The sequence below is a fragment of the Diospyros lotus genome, chromosome 5 (genome assembly GCF_014633365.1).
Source record: "Diospyros lotus cultivar Yz01 chromosome 5, ASM1463336v1, whole genome shotgun sequence".
Taxonomy (NCBI): Eukaryota; Viridiplantae; Streptophyta; class Magnoliopsida; order Ericales; family Ebenaceae; genus Diospyros; species Diospyros lotus.
Genome location: NC_068342.1, coordinates 4,382,406 through 4,401,604, shown reverse-complemented (window position 1 = coordinate 4,401,604; position 19,199 = coordinate 4,382,406). Strand labels below are relative to the sequence as shown.

The window sequence follows — 19,199 nt, the reverse complement described above, 5'->3', positions numbered from 1 at the left end:
ACATATGAAATGAAATATTAGAAGTGTTGAGTGTAATTTAGAATTTTTACAGAAAATCAAACCAACCCTTCTCTCTTATTTCCCTTGCCTTTTCCTTTCGTCTTTTTTTTGTCACTCAAGTTCAGTATAGGAACTGGCAAACTGCTAGTTCATTCAACTACTCTTTTATGTGATCTTCTCCCTTTAGCAGTGTTCATGGAAAACGGCATGCAAGTTTGCATCCCCAACAGAGTGCCATAAGATCATCATCAAATCAGTCCTTTAGTCTATTGTGTGTGTGAGTGAAGGAAATGAATAAATTCAGATCCTTAATTCTTCTGGCACTAGCTTGTATGTGTGTATTGATAAGTGTCTTTTATACACTTATTTTGGTCTATAAACTTAGCATTTATACATTCAATGAGCATGATTTCTACTTGATTTGGTTCTATATATGGTTATGTAGATGTGGAGCATGTGTTGAAGACAATAGGAGCACAAAGTGATGATAATGTCGCATTTTTGGAGCTAAAATAGCAGTAAAGACAAAGTCAAAGCTCCATTCGGGATCGAGGTTAATGATGTCGCAAAGAGCCGGAAGAATGATATCATTGGTGAAGTGTTAGAAATCAAAGAGAAACGGCTCACGGTGCTATCACGCAAAGCATTGCGTGGTAGGGTCATGGTAAGAATTGTTTTATGTGGCTCACGGCCTTATCGTGGAAAGCATTCCGTGATAAAGCCATGGTTGAAGAAGTATTCTGTGGCTCACGACCTTACCGCGGAAAGCATTCTGTGGTAAGCCCGTGACAAGATTTTCATTCTGTGGCTCACAACCTTACCGCGGAATGCATTCCGTGGTAAGGCCGCGGTAAGGCTCTAAGCTTCGTAAAAAGGCCATTTTAAGCTCGTTTCCTTTCAAATCAAGTGGAGATGGGCTCTCTCAAGGGGCACGACTTTGAAGACCTAAAAAGCACTATATAAGGAAGGATTCTTGATAGATTGAGGGGCTTTTGGAGGAGGAGAAGACGGCAAGTCTAAGAAGAAGAGGGAGATTTTCTTAAAGATCTTCGGTTTGGTTGTATTTTTCCATTCTTTCTTCTCTCCAACATCATGAACTTTGTTTTTATTATTCTTTCATTGGTTGAAACTATGTTAGGCTAAGTACTTTGTTGTTAGGGTGATTGATGAAATCCAGTTTAATGATGATTTAACTAAAAAGTATTTGGGTTTTATTATATTCTTGTCTTTCGGGTTGGTCATTTGTTATGCACTACTTCCGTTTTGATGCTTGGCCGCCATTAGAACGTGTTTATGATTTGTATTGCTTTCGAGAGATTCAATATAGATTAGCACTTGATAATAAACGACATAAGGTTCAATAATAGGTAGAGATACCGTTATGCCTTGTGAAATCTTATTTTGATGATAATTGTGGATAAATGCATGTTTGTATATTTGCAGATTAATTAGAGATAATTAATCTCATATGTAAGCATAAATTCAATCGACCATCGAGAGAGGCTTTTGATTAACTTAGGATCTTTGATTTTCAGTTTCAAGCAAGAATTATAAAACCCGATCACTGAAAGATTAAATCAATTAAAGAACTACGGTGGATTCATAAACCCTAGTGCATTAGATTTCTACATTTAAAACCTAAAGAATTATTTTGTGTTTTCCATTTAGTGAGTTGGTTTTAGTTAATATAGAACTTCCATTAAGTATTATTTTAATTGTGTGTGATTTATTAAAGTTAATAGTGGTCAAAGTAGGGATTGAAAGCTAATTCTCGTGGGAACGATACTCTATTCATCATTATATTACTTGTTACGATTTCGTTCACTTGCGGGAAAGAATACGCGAACATGTATATATATATTTGAGTACAAGAAATGTAGGAGATCATGAAGGTGCATTGAAAAACTGCACTAATTAATTACTAATGTACTGTAAATATTGCATCAAATTTGTATTGATAATATAGCATATAACATAGTAGGATTCCACACTAAATTAAGCAGCTGCTCCACAATAATAGAAACAAAATTAAGATATCCCCTGTGATCAAGAAATAATTACTGTTTTAATTAACTGCCTCCAAGCAAAGCAAGGCTTATTTCATCGCTATCTAAACCAAGGACCCAAAAACACCTAGTTACATAACATTAACAAAGATGGGCTTAGATTCGACGCCGGGGGAGGGGGGGATGCCCCACTCTGAGTTTGTCCATGTCAAGCAAATGTTATGTTGGCCGATGCAAACAATATAACATTTTACTAACAAAGATACTTGGACTATTAGAATTGTTATCAATTGAAGAACAGATAAAACTACTGACCAACTGTTTACTCAAGCCAATTTATTGTCAAAGATACTTGGCTTCCGGCGACGATTATCTGCTACTAGTTCAGTTATATATCTTCCAAACACTCAATCACTTTCAGTTCCGGTGGTTTTTGTTGGAGAGATTTTCAAAAGAATTATTGTAACCTTTGGTAAAGGGTTGTAACACACAAGAATTAGTTATATCATTTTGTGAATGATTGTAATACATATGAATGGTTGTACCTTTGATGAATGGTTGTAACATTATCTATAAATAGATTCATGTATTGTTGGATAAAATCATCTTGAGAATTCAAGTAACCTTTCAAATTCTATTTACACACATGAATGGTTGTAACATTTAGTAAACGATTGTGCCTCACTTGTTTTAAATTTAATTTAAGTGGTTATAACATTTGGTAAATGGTAGTAACACACAAGAATTAGTTATATTCTTTTGTGAAGGATTGCAATACGTATGAATGGTTGTACCTTTGGTGAAGGGTTATAACATTATCTATATATAGATTCATGTATTGTTGGATAAAATCATCTCGAGAATTTATATGGTTTCTCTCTTTGTTCTTCTCATACATTTTTACATAAAACTTCATAATATTTGTACATACAAAAATCTATTCTTTATATTCTTTTACTGCAGAATTAGAATACAAAGCTTCTTGTATTTGTTATTAATTTTGTGTATTTGGATTTATTTTCGAAAATTGCATATTCGTCAACAAACATTATTTTGGATTCCATTATATCTTGGAGGCTTGTTTGGATCCCTTGTGTATTGTGTTTTGTGACAAACAAAGTCTAAAGGAAAGCAAGTTTTCGTGTCTTAGAATCTTTGGGTTATTACAATATATTTGTCATTATACCAGCACAATTTTCTACAGTTTCAGCCTCCCAGTCCCTGCTGCTGTCAATGGTTCAGTACTGTAAGTATCTGGTCTTTTCTGAGCCGGTGTCGAGGCCGGCACTGGTAAGCCTAACCGGGGCTGCGGCAGCCTCCATTGCTTCGCCAATGTCACCACTTGCTGGTGTAGAAAAGGCAGTCGAGGTACTGCCATAGTTTCTTTTGGTAGTAGTCTCTGTTCCAGTAGTAGTTATTGTCGTCGTTGTTGCCGTAATTGTAATCGTAATTGTAATTGGTCAGCGTAGCCAGTGACCAGGCGAAAATCAAATCACGTTCGACATGAAACTTTTCCAGCGACCAACATAAAACTTTTCGGATCAAACATCCAACATCAGTTCAGCTTTGAAACTTCAAATATATTCTTGGACTAATTCCACAATAGTATTATCATCTAATCGAGTCATTATGCATGATTGGATGCTAATAGATGGATTCAAAAATGGGCAAGCCCAGCATGTAGCAGAATACCATTTAAGTCCATACTTCACGTATGCATTTGCGAAAAATCACCTCAACAATAATTCTTTCTATTTCCAGATGGTGACAGCCATAACACAACACATCTTTTGAAGTGCTCTCTTGAAGCACATGAAGAAGATCTTGATCATAAAATGGTTACTTGTACACAAATCGACCGGGTCGAAGACCACGATGACAATGACAATCACAAGTTGGGGTATATACTGTTACAGGAAAAAAATTGTTGCCGTCCAGTTGTTAAGGCATAAAGAAATATACAATTTAAGGCCATATTTCATGGTTTGAATGTTGGGATCTCATGTGTCAGCACAGAGGTCGCCTGATATACGGTTCTGTCAATGATGCTCCTGTAAGGATCCTCCTCGCGCTTCCTAACCAAAAAAGCAATGTTCCTTTCAACTTCAGACTTTATCTGCAGATAAAATTCTTTTGCTTTGTCTTTGTCTTTCAGCAACTCTTCCCTTCCCTTTGTGTGTATCGGCCTCCCAAATAGATAGTAAAAGCGGCCAGGTATCTTGGGCAAAAGCCCAGGAAAATAGAAATCTTGGTTGGCAATCTCCCCATCCATATCAGTCCTATAACCATAGCATCCGACACATGTACAAGTCATGTAAGTTTAATAGTAACTTCAACAAAGTACAGTGCAAGCCTCGACACTATTGCCAAACGAAGAGTAGTACCTCAACCTCGTACCCTGCTCATTAGTTTTCCTAATGTAATCGTTCATCACAGGGATTCTCATCCAGTCATCATAATCAAGGACTAACTGCAACATTCAGAGGAAAAAGCACCAGATGGTTAGCACGTGGATGAGCAAAAATTCCACAACTGGGGAAAAAACCTATGATGCCAAGAGCTCTAAACAATAACGTGTTACTATTTCTTGAATATAGCAAATTCAAGAACGGAACAAGAACCGGGAATCATTTTCTTAACTTCAAAATTGATAATGATAATGAGCAGGTCTTTTTAGACTTATAATTTCTTAAACCAGAAAGGAAAGAAAGGCAGAAAAAAGAAAGCAGATAAAAGCTTTAGTAGCACAGCATAACAAATTTTATCAGGGAAAAAACAAACTGAAGTGGAAATGGATATGATTAAAACAAAACATGGCACTTACTTCTGCAATATCATCTTCCCCAATAGCTCCAAATGGTACGATTGTAGCCCCAAATCTTGCCGCCATCCTCACAAATTCAGGTTGATCAGGCCAAAATAACTTATATGTCTCACCCTGCCAACCATAGAATTTCCATCACTTTCAAGAACCATAGATACGTGCAATCAGAGATATACATGCATTGTCCACAGATTTATTGAACTATGTGCAAATCGAGAAGAGAACAAACTTCCTAATCAATGAAAATTAATATTTTCTGTTCCAGAGTCTGATGGATTTGGCAGCTTGGAGGTTAAGAAAGGAGTATTTGAGTCATTTCAGTGATGGGTTTCAATCTGAAATTTTAACCAGTGTTATTATAGATGTTTAATTCTGATTCAGCTTAGTTATATGAATTTTTGGGATTGTCAGGGGATTAAATTGAAATTTGTAACAAAAGAGTTCTTTAAAGGAAATAATGCAAGTATTCAATGTAATGGAATTCATTTTAGAGATTTTAAATTAAAATTGAGTACAAAAGAGACTATAAAAAAATTACCCAGCAGTTTTCAAACAAATCATAAAATTCAGCTCATGATGCAAAGGCCCAAAACTCAGGCTCAATTGGGTTCAGACTAGCCAAATATGAAATATTCATGGTCAATTTCCTCATTTTGGTTGAGTTCGAGAAGGATTAGGCTTTTATACAAGCTTGGATAATAGTCTCCAAAACAACACAGTATTCTCAATCACTATAATTACAGACAATGTGAACATGGTCAAAACTCATGTTACATGGACTCTTCTAAACTTATGTAGTACCCCTGTTCAACACTCAGACATTTCAAATAGGATCTAGGACATACGTGCAACATTTCTACTTAGTCATGCACAATATGTGGTCAAACTATGTAAGAAACTCTCTCAATCATGTAAGAAACCTGTATGGTTATATACATGCGATATAGGTGGACATTGCATTTTTTAATAAAATTTGGGCACAACATGATAGGAACATATTAAGAAATAAATGCATACTATCGTATACATTAAAACACCATTTCCTTGGATTTATAAATTATAAAAATTGATATTTTATAGTAGGAAAATAATAATAAGTTATTTTAGCAATCTCTACACTAGGAAAGGCATGTGAGCATAAAGTCTTGTATCTAATATTTTCTGCATATGGCTGTGAAGTTTCCCTCTTCTAATCAACAAAAGTGCACTTATTTAATCTTGATCAGGGGGATCATCAGATTGTGTTATGGTCTTAAGACTATAAAACCCCCAAGATGGATGGGACCTTAGACAGGACATACCACTGCTGTGTCTGAATTGGCAGAGACAAAAAAAACAGACCAAAAAGGAGGCAAGACTAAAGCATAGAGATTCTGTCAGCAGGAACAGGAAGTCATGACATTGTTAAAAATTGAAATCATACAAGCTTGAATTTCAGCATTCACTAATTGCCATGCAAGTGAATGACAGTCTGCATCACCTATTAAGGTAGTGCCTACTATCAAAACCCTTTTCTCCCACCTCAGAGATGTGCAAGCAGAAACGCAGACTCATAATAATGAGATCATGCATGGTTGAAAGCATGAAATATAGATGTTGCAGGCCTGTTTATCTTATCTGCAGACAACATAAGCTCACCCTTTGTGAGAAAATGATTTGCACGGGAAAAAACTCAGTTTTTACTGCTACAGGTAGGTAGGTAGATTTTTTTTTTTTTTGGAAGGGGGTTGGGGGCAGGGCAGCACAGAGAGATTATCCAGTTCAGAATATAAGAAATAGATGCTAACATATATGGTTATCCTGTTAGAAAACTACTTGAATTCAACAAAAGAAAACACACCTTGCGATGGAGAGCTTCACGGGCACCACCAGGATAGAGTAGAATATGTGATTTCATCGAAAATAATTTGAAAAGGTTGGTTGGCGTGACAGGCAATGCGCCAAATACTCTTAGCAAATCAAAAAAGGAAATTTCACGAGATTGTGTTTCAGTCCCCTGTGTAAACAATGCAGGGTGTGCCATACCACGAACAAGAACATTCTTCTCCCTCAAGAATTCTTCAACAAGCGGAACAAGTTCAAGTCCCAACAACATGTGATACCCAACTAGTAGGACAGGACCCTCATTTGGAACCCCTGATAGACCTCTCACAATCTTTCCATCTTCTAAAGTCGAGAACATCACTGGACTCGTAAAAAAACGAAACAACCTGCATTTTATGTATATTCCACTATCAGCTTCAGCTGCAAAGTACAAAAATAAGGAATTTGGAGCAAATTCAAGCAGGTTTTTTCAGCCAGGATGCAAACTGTGTCCTAACAAACACAAGCATTAAAACAAAGCTTCCAGTTTAAAGGTTGTTCTATTACTTTAATGTTGATTTAGTATTAAATATAGAGAGTTAAACATAGAACTAACAGTTCAAAATTCCAGAACTTAAGCACAAATAATGTTATACATGCTAGCTTTCTTTTTAAACATAACGGGCACCCCCAGTGCTCGATACTCCAGGCTCTGCAAGGGGCATATTTGTATGCATCATTCCCCTTGCTTTTTTTTTTTTTTTTTTTTTTTAGTCTTTTTCCACAACTCAAACCCATGACTCCTGACCACAAACAAACAACCTTACCATTGCTACACAACACCGTCCAGCTTACTTTTAAACATAAGGGAATAAAATTAAACACATTGGTTTAAACATGTTCTTAACTCTTCACTTCCAAACCTTCACCTCCCATTTCTGTTTAAATAAAGTCATTGCCAATGTACTTCCAAGACAGATAGTAGGTGGGCAGCCTAAACCTCACTACTTTAGAGAGGCTGGTTCCCTCAACTTGACCCTGCACTGCTGGGCCATGACCTTTCATTTAGATTTTTTTTGTTTCATTGAAGAAAAAAGGCAGCCAGATGTTGTTTCTGAGGCAAAACTTTTGAGCAAAGACTGATCTAAAGCCTAGGTTTCTCTCCTATCCCACATTGGATGGTGTGGAAGATCCTGAGAAGCATATAAAGCCTAGGCTTCTCTCCTGAGTATAAAGGCTTTAAAAACCATGAAGGCCCTAGCCAAAAGCAAGAAAATATCATACTGAATTGAGGAACTGAGCCATTATAAATATAGATAAGAGACAACCCCAGTGCGGCGTCTAGTTTCTCACCCACTCTATGCGACTTAACATACTTTGTCAAAGAGGATGGTTGAAGACCATTATAGGAGGCAAATCCAGAAACTTAGCCTTATTTAGGAAGTCATAAATAGTGGATTCAATTTTATTTCAATTTCCTAATATTTGTCTCCTATTTGTAATGGTTGTGTAGGTATGTATACCTCACAATGTATAGTTACCACATGAATACATTAGGTTTTGTTTACACCACCACTTATCTTATACATTCAGTTGTAAGAAGAAAGGGTTCATAATTTACATCAAGCATCCCACGTGCAACCACATGATTGCAAATGTACAGACTAAACACAGCTAGCCTAACATGCACAGAACAAGACTGCACAACACACATAACATTGTGAATCAAACTTTCTAATAGTTTTCGTAAGACATATTTGGTATTTTCTCCCTCTTGATTATCTCAAATACTCTTCTTATTCCCCATTCTAGGCATATCTATCTTTAATCCTCTCTCAGTTGTCTTTGCCATCATTCTATCTTTGTTGTTCACTTTTTTATCACCCTTTATTATCCCTATGCTCTTTCAAAGAATATCTAGGGGAAATCAATCATTCACCCGTGAATTATTCATTAGCTTAGGAGGATATTTATACAAAGAGAAACCTAAAAATACTCCTACTTTACAGCTGTAGATAACCTTTATTTAATTTTATAAATACACATTAGATATATCTATAAAACTGCTGATATTAGTTGTCGTTGATCTCTTTAAACTCCTTCCCCATCTAGGACTGCTACCTTATCTAAACTCCTCCTTCATCTAGGAGTTTAGTTCGTGACTTATATCTCGGTTTCTTCCAACACTCTTCTATGTCTCTGTTTGGCATCTTCCTTTGTATGCTTCTCCCCCCTTTCTATCTCCCATCCCGACATCAATATTTCATCAGGTTAAAAGAAGATGTCAGAAACCCATCAAATTTTCAAAAACCCAGCAAGAGAGTTTTCCTTCTTTGGCATTACATGAAGTCATCTCACCAGCGATGTCATGAGAAGTGAATAACTAAAGCTGGTGCAGAGATTGGATTAATTTAATGAAGCTGTACAGCCAGAAGTAAGCCATCAAAGAAACAAAATACTAAGCATTAGTATAAGGAATCACCCATTATTTTGAAGTGCTTGTTTGAATTCTGACAAACTGGGAGGCAGAAAATCCGTGACAAAGTCATGCCTCCTTGAACGACGGTATTTGCAGGTGCCTTTAATAACTGTCAATAGATTAACACCATCTTCCTGCACCAAGAAAATTGCAACTAGTTGATCTAATCTGCTCCAACAATTAAGTTGAGTAGCAGGAGGTATGCTGCAGAAAGACATTTAGAACAGCAATGTGATATAAGAAGGTCAACTAATTCATTTTTTAAAAGATTATAAAGACTGGGCATCCCCAGTGCGCAAGGCTACAGTTAAAATAAAAACAGGGGAAACAACAATACTTTCCCGGACTGCAAAATCGTACACTTTCCCAAGAAATCCTCACCTGCTAGTTAGCCTATGAATCTAAGAAATGTATTAATATAAGAAATATCTACTTACAGACCAAATGTGAGTACTCTAGTATGTCTCGGAATCCATCTTTAACACAGTCAACAAAAATCAGGACATTAACCTGCAGATAAACCTTTAGTTAATTACCATACATCTATTTTCAGCTTCTCTAAAACCTGCGACATGAATTCAACTTTGATGGCATGCCCTATGATAGTAGTCTGTGGTAATACGCCATTATATGTGACCAAATGTTCGTCCATTAAATTAAACCTAGAGTATTAGCTATGAAGAGCTCATGCTCCATGGCAAAATCCAAGGTAGCTTTACCCTCATTAACTTCCTCCAATATATGACCTCCATGTGCATCTCTATATACCCATTCTCTTCTCCACCCACATGACCATTCAGGTCACCTCCTGTAATGATCATTTCTCCTCTAGGCATTTCTTGTACCAACCCCTCAAAAATTCCCCAGCATTTTGTCTTTATCTCCTCTCCAACCCAATGTGTGGTGCATATGTGGCATGTGCTAACAATATTCATAGTCTCCTAGAGCAACTTTAATAATCCTAGTTTTTCAAGATGAATGAGGAGGGGGGGACTAGAAAAAGTCACAATAACATGAAAAAAAGTGATTGAAGAGGGAATAACATTTTTTTGTCTATTCTATTGCAAATTTAATTTTATAAGATAAGAGAGAAAAACCTTATCTTCCTTTTTTTAATTCTCTTCTATTTTCCTATATTAATAATTTTAATGTTATAATCAAAACTTAGTTCTTTGGGACAATAGTTTTGGCTGAGTATAATATTATAATTCTAAGACTAATTACATGAATTATATTACCATTAAACAATTTTAAATTATGTATTTTTATGCTAAAAATTATTATTTTTTTAATATGGTATAGTTATGAAAAGTTTCTTAAGAAGAAACCAACATTAGGTCATCAGTCGTTTCTTAAAAAATCTAATTAAAAAAAATTGCCCCAAATCAAATGGCTGTCCTCGGTCCAGCATTGTAAAATGTTGATGCCATTATGTTCAGTTCATGCTAGAAATTGTCATATTTCACTTCCCATGAGTTGGCTTGAAAATCAGTGTGAGCCTATAGTGTTGATTATACAGAGGGGGAAACTAGTTGAATGGAGGGCCATTGTGGGCAGGACAGTCAACTAAGGGTCAACTGTTCACATCGACTAGTTACTCGGGGCTGAATGTAAGAAAAACACACTTTCAAGGGTGGAGGTTTTGCCACAAATAGTAAAGGGTAGGTATTGCCGAGTAATGATTCAAATGCCTCCATCACAAGCGACTCGAGGCTTGCAAGATAGGTCAGTCAATGAGACGCGGCAGGTCACGACTACCAGCAAATGCCAACTCAAGGCACTGAGAAGATAGATCTCAGGGCAGGGACGGGTCACCGCATTATACAAAGAAATTGTCTGATTCTCTTTTTGAACATTGCTTCATAATTCCAAAATCTCTCTCATTTCACATGCGTTCACTGTTCACAAATGATCAGAAAGCATTTGCTTTTCCATGTTAACACAAATGAGAATGAAAATTATGACCATGACCTCAAAGCTAATGCCAAGGGAAGCTTCAAACAGTCAACTGCCACAACATCAAGAAAATGGAATAAACTAAATAAGAAAGAAAAGAAGAGGGAAAATTCACCTACCAATAGAATAGTATGCCCATTGTCTTTGAAGCAACGAATTTTGCAATTCTGCAATGACCCCAAAAGCCTTTTAGCTTCATCCTCACTTGGAAGCAAGTTATCCTTGCCACTGAAATGTAAATCCACCAATTGTAAATTGCATTAAAGCATTTTTGTTCCAACAACACACCAAGCCTTAATTCCACTAGATGACATCAGCAACACAGGTTTTGAATCAAGAAAATTGCATTAAAACATTCAAATATGTAAGTAATATAAGTCCCTCATATAATAGGCAGTTGAGAAGGCAAAAGTCATAATTTCAAAATAGATGACCGCATTAGGGATTTAAAATGCCAAAGAATTTGCAAGATAAGTATGTCAATAATTTGAACTCAAAGTCCTAAATACAATATCAAATTACCTATGGAGTCATTTGTCATGCAAACAACATTGTCTCAATTGACCTCATCCATGGATAATATGTATGTATATATTGACTGTGCAATGCATATGAAGTTGAGGAAATGAAAATTGCACTTCCAATTTGTTATAGACCATCTTGCAATCAAATTTCAGAAACAATATGGAGGCAGTAATCTAGGAACTTTTATAGAGAGAATGCTACAATTACTGCAGCCAATTAGCAGAGAATGTTTGACTCCATTGAAGTATAAGCATCCACAAGCCATAACGAGAATAATTTATGTCTTGGAAGTGGAAAAACATACCAAAAGGACCCTTACTAAGTTCCCAGAAAAGAAGAGTATTGGGTAATGTGAAGATAAAAATAAAACAACACATCCTTCACATTTGAAGAATAAAGAATACCACAAGTTAAACATATTTGTGCTTGATACAACATTTAATGCATAACAATGAGAATACAAATGATCAATGATGTTGTGATACAAAATAAGGACATACAGATGTCAGGACCCTAGGATGTATAAGAGAGTACAGTAGGGTTGAGTGTAGCAGATTATTCCTCAAGAGGAGTAGTTAATTCTGTTGAGTTGTTAGGGTAGTTATTTTACTTCTGTTAAGCTGTTGTATTTTATGTTAAGCTGTTGAAGTAGCTATATAAAGCTACTGGGGCCGTTGTAGTTGGATATCCAGAAAATATCAATTGAAACATCTGTTTTTTCTCTCTCCAAACTCTCTCTCCTTCTCGGACCTGTCTCTTCTCCCCCCCACCCCCCTTTTTCAGCTTCTCTTCCTCTCTTTCTCCCTTCTGATTCTCTCTCTCGATTTCCATGTTTCTTCCGCCTCTTTCTGTTTCCCCCCCTCTTTCTCAAATTCTGCCCTAATTCTTCCTAAAATTGGCCATAATTTTCTGCTGAAACCCTAGGGTTATGACAATAGAATTGATAAAAAACATAACAACCTTAAATTAGAACCCTTCAGCTTTCAAAAATAGTTTAATCTCACCTAAAGAAGTAATTAAAGTCCTTGGGACTGCGTATTTTGTGCAGATATATTCACATGATAAAGCGCATGTGTAATTTATTCTAATTGTTTTGGCTACACTTATATCTTCCTTAGGTTTTTGGCCAATAATCACTTATATGAGTGTATAAGGTGCTCAAAGCCTCATTGGTTAAATTCCATTAACATAAAGCAGCTTTGGCATAGGCAGACCATGCACATGGTGTGACCAGCAATATAGATAATTGGTTTGCAACATTTCAAAGGCAACCATGACATAACCACACATTCACCCCAGTAATGATAATAGTTGCCACATTACCTTAACCATAACTTCCACTCCCATAATGTCCACACCATGCAAAACGAGATTGAAAGTTCCTCAATATGGGGATTATTATTCTAATATTTTGGGAAGCCAATATATGCATGTGTGTGTGAATGAGATAGTGTAGGGAGGTTGAAAACCAGACATATCCTGTAAACCACAGTAAGAAAATAAAGAGAATGGAAGCCCATGCATGAGGCTCCCACCACTACGAGCAGCCTTACCCCACGATAGAAAAACTTTCTTTCTTTCATGCTGCTTATGCTAAGTAGCAATAGAGGAGCATTGGTACTGCATATAATCTGATGCTCAAAAAGTTTTCCATTTTATCATAAGAAAACAGAATACAACCAAAGAGAAGCAAAATAGATCATTCATGCATAATGAACATAATAAAGACCCATAGAAAGGCTAGAGAAAGAAGTAACCTAGCAAGAACAAGTACTTCAGCTGTAATGGCATGGAGACGAGAATTGGCATAAGAAGAAGCTGATTTAAGCAGCTTCAACTTCCAAAGAAGAGTATCCTTCGGAATAATATCAGCCAACACCTGACAAAAAGATGAAGAAAATTTAAAGAGAGAATGGCAGCAAGTGTGAGCCTTGGGATAATAGGATAAATATCACTTGGAAGTTGAGGGATTGGGAAAAAAACAGGGCATATGATGAGATCCCAATTCTTATTCAGCTATCTTTATTTCTAAAGTTTCCTCTGCATTCTTGTAAATTTTTCACTGTATTCTATAGCTTCCCTTGTATTCACTTGATTCCTCTGTTTCAATGGAAGTCTTAGGGGGAGAGGGAAAAAAAAGAAAAGAACTGAGAACAAAACAACCTAAGGACGGTACAGCTTTAAAAAGGGTAGCTTAATATGACAACATCCCAACATGATTCTCCAGGTTTAGGTTCTTGCGTCAGACAGCTAAATTACACCAGCAGTAAGAGCATTCGTACTATAGGTATTATAATGATGGGGACCTTTATTTATCAAACAAATATCTACAGGGACCTTCCCAAAATAGTTGTAGGATATTTTCCCCGATTAACAAGCTATAAACAGCTATTGCTCCCAGTGAATTTTTTTCAAAATAGCAAGGTCTTTGCCACTTGATAATGAATTGATCAGTAGACAAACTAGCATCTGATAATACAAAGGTGTTTGTTACCATACTTATTTCAGTGAAGGGAACTAGGGTAAGCATACATATAACTAAAAAAGCATCAGTAAATTAGAAAATGGAAGACCTTATGTCAGAAAAAGAAAACGTTCATACCATAAAGGATCAGCATTGAAGGAAATATCTAATAAAGTACCAGTGATTCTTACAGAAAGACGAGGAAGCAAAGCAGTAAGGGTGCTGGATAATTGTTCAAGGACTACAGCAGGAGGAAGTGTCCTTTCAACATCCACCATTGCCATTTTCATTGGATCACCTGATGCAACATATGTAAGCTATTCCTGAGATAAAAATAAAATGAAAAATGCAATGGTAGCATTTACCAACAACGGCACAACCAAATGAACATTATAATATTTAGAGACACTTAGATATTGTTCAAGTCACGTAAAGACTCAAAAAACACTACAGGATTTGAAATAAACAGATTATGTACCCATAACAAAGCTAAGAAGGTAGGGGACTGTGATATGAAGCTCATTGGGTAAAGACTCCAGGAGAGGGAACAAGGGTTGCAGCTGTGTCCTGCCAAATGAAGTTGCTGAAACATTGTGTTGAGAGCATTAGTTAATAGAGGTAAATATGGGCCATCAGCAGGTCAATCATAGATGCCTATAAAGTATGAAGAATATGTATACATTTTTCATCTGAAAACTGACCTGGATTGGCTAATATTACTACTAGGTCAATGCTTGGATTACGAGCAGCAACAGAAAGTGCTAGGCATCCCCCAAAGGAATCTCCCACCAAATAAATTGGCTTATGAGGAGATGTAACATGCTCGAGCTTCACAGTTTCTTCAACAAATTTCACCAAGTCTACATGCAATAAAATTAATTACCCAAAAGTTACCCCCTAAGGAAGAACATTTAATTAACAGAAAGAAACTTACAGGGAAAAAAAAAAGAGTCAATGCGGACATACAAGACAAAAACACACTATACAAACTCATGATGATAGATACTAAAAGAAGTCCTACCCATTAAGCATGAAAACATAATCAAGAAAGACATAAGAAAATGGTAAGAACTATCAACTACAAATATGTACCCATTGAGAAATCCAAACTGCCTGCAAACATCAACAATCCATTACCAATTCTTAGAAATTATGGACATATTAGGTGATTTAAATGGTAAGACTGTAGTCTAATTTTTTCTTCATCCAATACCCAATAGTCAATCCATTACTTCAATTATATTATAGTCCACTTAGAACATGACAAAAACCATTACAGCTATTGTTGATGAATTTTATGGATAACTGAAATAAAGAATTAAGAATCTACGAGTGCATAGCTAGTAAGCATCAAACTGATCGTAATAGAATGAGGCAGAAAATAGAGAGACATAATTACCAATGGAAGATTGGTTTACACCTACGCATGAAAGATGAACAAAAATCATCTATAGTTCAGAGAAAATACTACACAAATACACAAAATTTCAGCACCAATAATGGTCTGTCACAAACATCACAAGGAAACATTTGAAAAGATATTTACAAATGAGAGAAGAATTAAGACCTTGGAATGGTGTTCGATCATACACAGGAATATGCAGGCACCAAACTTCAAAAGCTCTGCATTCAAATCAAATCTACATAAGAATTGCACTTACACATAATCAAAAAACCCTGGAAGTACAAGCATTTATAGCATGGCAGCGTCACTCAAACCCAAACAGTGTAACTGTGTAACAGAGAATTTCTTTGACCAGCACATAACCAGATTCAAGCACAACAATCCCAAAAAGACGAAAGCACAAATTATGGCCAGGCTAATATATACTTTACAAGCATCATGCATTAGACATTTATATGCTCAAACATACACACTGACTATTTGACAAAGTGAACGCATAAAGGGTAACCTGATGCAAAAGGTTCTTGCTGTAATGGGATTTAAAGAGGGTAAGCTATATGTGAGCATGTCCCTGCAGAAGAGGTTTTCTTATACAATATCCGCATATTTCAGTACCATTTGTGAAAACAAAAATACATATATACATATAGATAGATAGATAGAATACACAAGAAACATTTAAACTAAATTCACTTCACCCGTCAGTATTTGCACAGCTGAACCTATTTAACTTCTTATAAATTTTAAGTATCAGAGTACTTATCAGTCAACATAATCCCAAAATGAAACTCCAAGCTTCAAATAGTTATGATCCCAAAATTATGGAACTGACAAGAATAAGCAATTGAAATAGCACAGTAGTATAATCAAAACTTTAAGACAAGTACTTTAACAAGGACTTAGACAGCAGTGTATAATCTCATTACCAAATTGACGGATTCAATTGAGGAAACTAACAAGTTAGATATCTTGCATCAATTGTTCAAAATGAAAGGGAGATTATTGAGGGTGCTACTCTTAGAATAAAAGCCGGATAGTCAGAGTGGACAAGTGTGACCATCAGTTTATGTGCCCTTTAAAGCTAAAAAGTAAGTTTCATTGAATGGTAAGACCACTTTTTTGTATGGCTCAGAATGTTGGGTAGTTAAGTACCAACATGCAAAAATATAAGTGCTACTGAGATGAAGATGCTAACATGTATGTGCAGCCATAAAAAAAGACAAAAAAAGGGGGGATTATTTGTAATAAAGTTGAAAGTGGTGTCTATTAAAGATGAGATATACAAAAACATAATTAAGATGGTTTGGACAAGTGAGAGGAAGAACAATAGACAAACCTATGAAGTGAGTGGATGGAATGGAAGAAAGTTGTAGCTAAAGAGGTATAGAAATATCAAAAGGAACCCTGGTAGGAAATGCTTAAACATGGCATGAAACATAATGGCTTTGCAAAAGATATAGTCATAGCTAGGAATGATTTAAAAGCTGGAATTGATGTAACTAGTCCCACCTAGTGGGATTAAGACTTGCGGTGATGATAATCAAATTGAAGAATTCATTTTATTTGATAACTGTACATTGGTTCCATTAGCATCCTTTGGTTTCTACATGTTATGAACAGTTCTATTTTCAATTTTTTCATGTACGGTATTGTAAGACAAGCATAGTAAAGCAATTAAAAACCACTGTTTATTTGCATGATATGCATTTAATGGTTGCGCAGGAGATTGGAGGGCAAACGCACAAGTTGCAGATTTTACATTTCTTGTGTTCAAAGAATAGCAGAAATTTCATTCACACCAACAAGAAGGACAGACATATGCTTGTATACCTGCAATCTAGACATGGGGGAGCAAAGACCGATGTCAGAATATGAGAGTACTTATGAAATCAACAAAAGAGCAAATACTCGAAACCCTGCCAACTTATACCCCCCCCCCAAAAAAAAATCTACAAATCAATAAAACAAGTTTAGTGAGTGTTGATTCAACCAAAGTATGAGAACTATCAATATCATAAGCATTGCATAACAAAAATCCAAGTCTTATTTTAACCTCAAAGGTTAAACAGGAATAAAAAAAGAAGAAAAAGGAATCAGTTCACTGTGTCGAGGTTATTTCCACAAATATCAAACCAACTGAATGAAAAATATTTCATATTAAAAAATTTAACCAAATAGTGATTCATTAACAAAAGCACTCCATCTCATCATCACAGCAAAAGAAAATAAAAAGCATTGAAAAACACACAACAATATAGATATTTTCTGTACTGTGTAAACATAAAAATTTAGAGACTTACTTCCCAAGTGCTCTGTGGTGCAAAATGAGGCCCAGGCCAATACCGTCCATTCCTGCATAGATCACAAATACCATAAACTGTCAAAATTTTGTCACTCTAACCCGAAAAGAAAAATAGTATGGATAAAATTTCTTCCCAAATAAAAAAAAAAAAAAAAATACAATCGAAGATGATGGAACAATTTCAGTTCTTAAAAAACAAGAACCATAACTAGAAGCTAACCACTGGCTTCTATTATTTCTTCATCCCAATTATACACGAAAATATTCCTCAAAACATGATGGCCAATTTTTTACCTTTTATGAACCCAGAACTCTACTATCCACAGATTTTAATTTATTATATGTGGCTTGTTTTTTCACTCCGAACATATCAATTCATAGAAATAGAATGGCATCGGATTCCTAAGATTATAATTGGATTTTGCAGCCAGTTTAACACACTGATTACCAGGCAGAAACAGAAGAACGGGCGAATCTTTCAGAGGCTGCCCACACTCCACAGGGCAGAACCATCGAGGAGGCCCCCCATCAGGCCTAATTATATCTTTGGCATTATCAAGGTAATCCTTGACACTTTTACTCCCATAGCCATCATCCCACAATACCCCCAACTTTTCTGAAGCATTAGCTTCCCGCTTCTTGTTCTCACCAGTTGCCGTCCTCAAGGTGCCATTCCCCACTTCAATCAATTGCCCAATCCTCTCTTTCTTTACAGGAGATGAAACTTCATTAACTGTAGCTGAATCAGTATGCAACAGCGCCGACTCCTGACTGCCTAAACTCTCAACTCGAACTCGAAACCGATACTTATGCTCTGAATTTAAAGCAAAATATGGTAATGCCGAGAAAGTTTTCACAATTGACATCATGAAACACTTGGGACTGCTTTAGAAGATTCAGAACTTCAGAATGAGATATCAATGAACCCTAAGCTTAACGCAATGGCCAATTGGGAATGTCCTATAAACACACTAAGAACTAGCCCCAATAAGAGAGCCCCCGAAACAGCCTACGAGAAAGCAATGCGGTCCAACAAATATAAGAGAAAAACAAAATCTGGATGCGAAAACGAAAGCTGAAAGAAACCCTGAAATGCATCAGAACATGGGTCCTCAGCGCATGTACTCGTTGATTTCGTGTAGGATTCCAGATGGCAAATTTCATGTGATAGGGAAGTTCGAAAAGAACCCATGGATGTGAAAAAATTGGGCCGGGGGGAAGCAAACCAAAGAGTGGTATAATGTGGAGGAAAAGGAAACGGCTTCATTTGTCTGATAGCGGATTTTGGATTTTACCTGCGGGAACGAGTGGCTTTGGAGATCCGATTCCAAAAGATGGACCATTTGGGCGTCCTCTGCTCCACAAATCTCCGAATCTTTTCAGTTTCAGGAAGTCGAGGCTCCTGCGTTGACGCGTATATCCGAGGAATTATATA

General features: G+C 36.2%; 1 protein-coding gene across 1 annotated transcript; it reads right to left on the bottom strand.

The window, feature by feature from the left end:
- Positions 1–3,794: 3,794 nt before the first annotated feature.
- On the bottom strand, positions 3,795–18,996 carry LOC127802039 (phytyl ester synthase 1, chloroplastic). The gene is made up of 13 exons (XM_052337680.1): positions 18,213–18,996; positions 17,763–17,814; positions 15,625–15,680; positions 14,759–14,917; positions 14,536–14,640; positions 14,249–14,355; positions 13,351–13,472; positions 11,188–11,296; positions 9,116–9,246; positions 6,671–7,040; positions 4,831–4,944; positions 4,391–4,476; positions 3,795–4,285 (listed from the first exon to the last, which is right to left on the bottom strand). Exons 1-13 carry the CDS (start codon positions 18,631–18,633, stop codon positions 3,985–3,987), a joined length of 2,133 nt encoding a protein of 710 aa, XP_052193640.1. The 5' UTR covers positions 18,634–18,996; the 3' UTR covers positions 3,795–3,984.
- Between the last annotated feature and the right edge of the window lie 203 nt (positions 18,997–19,199).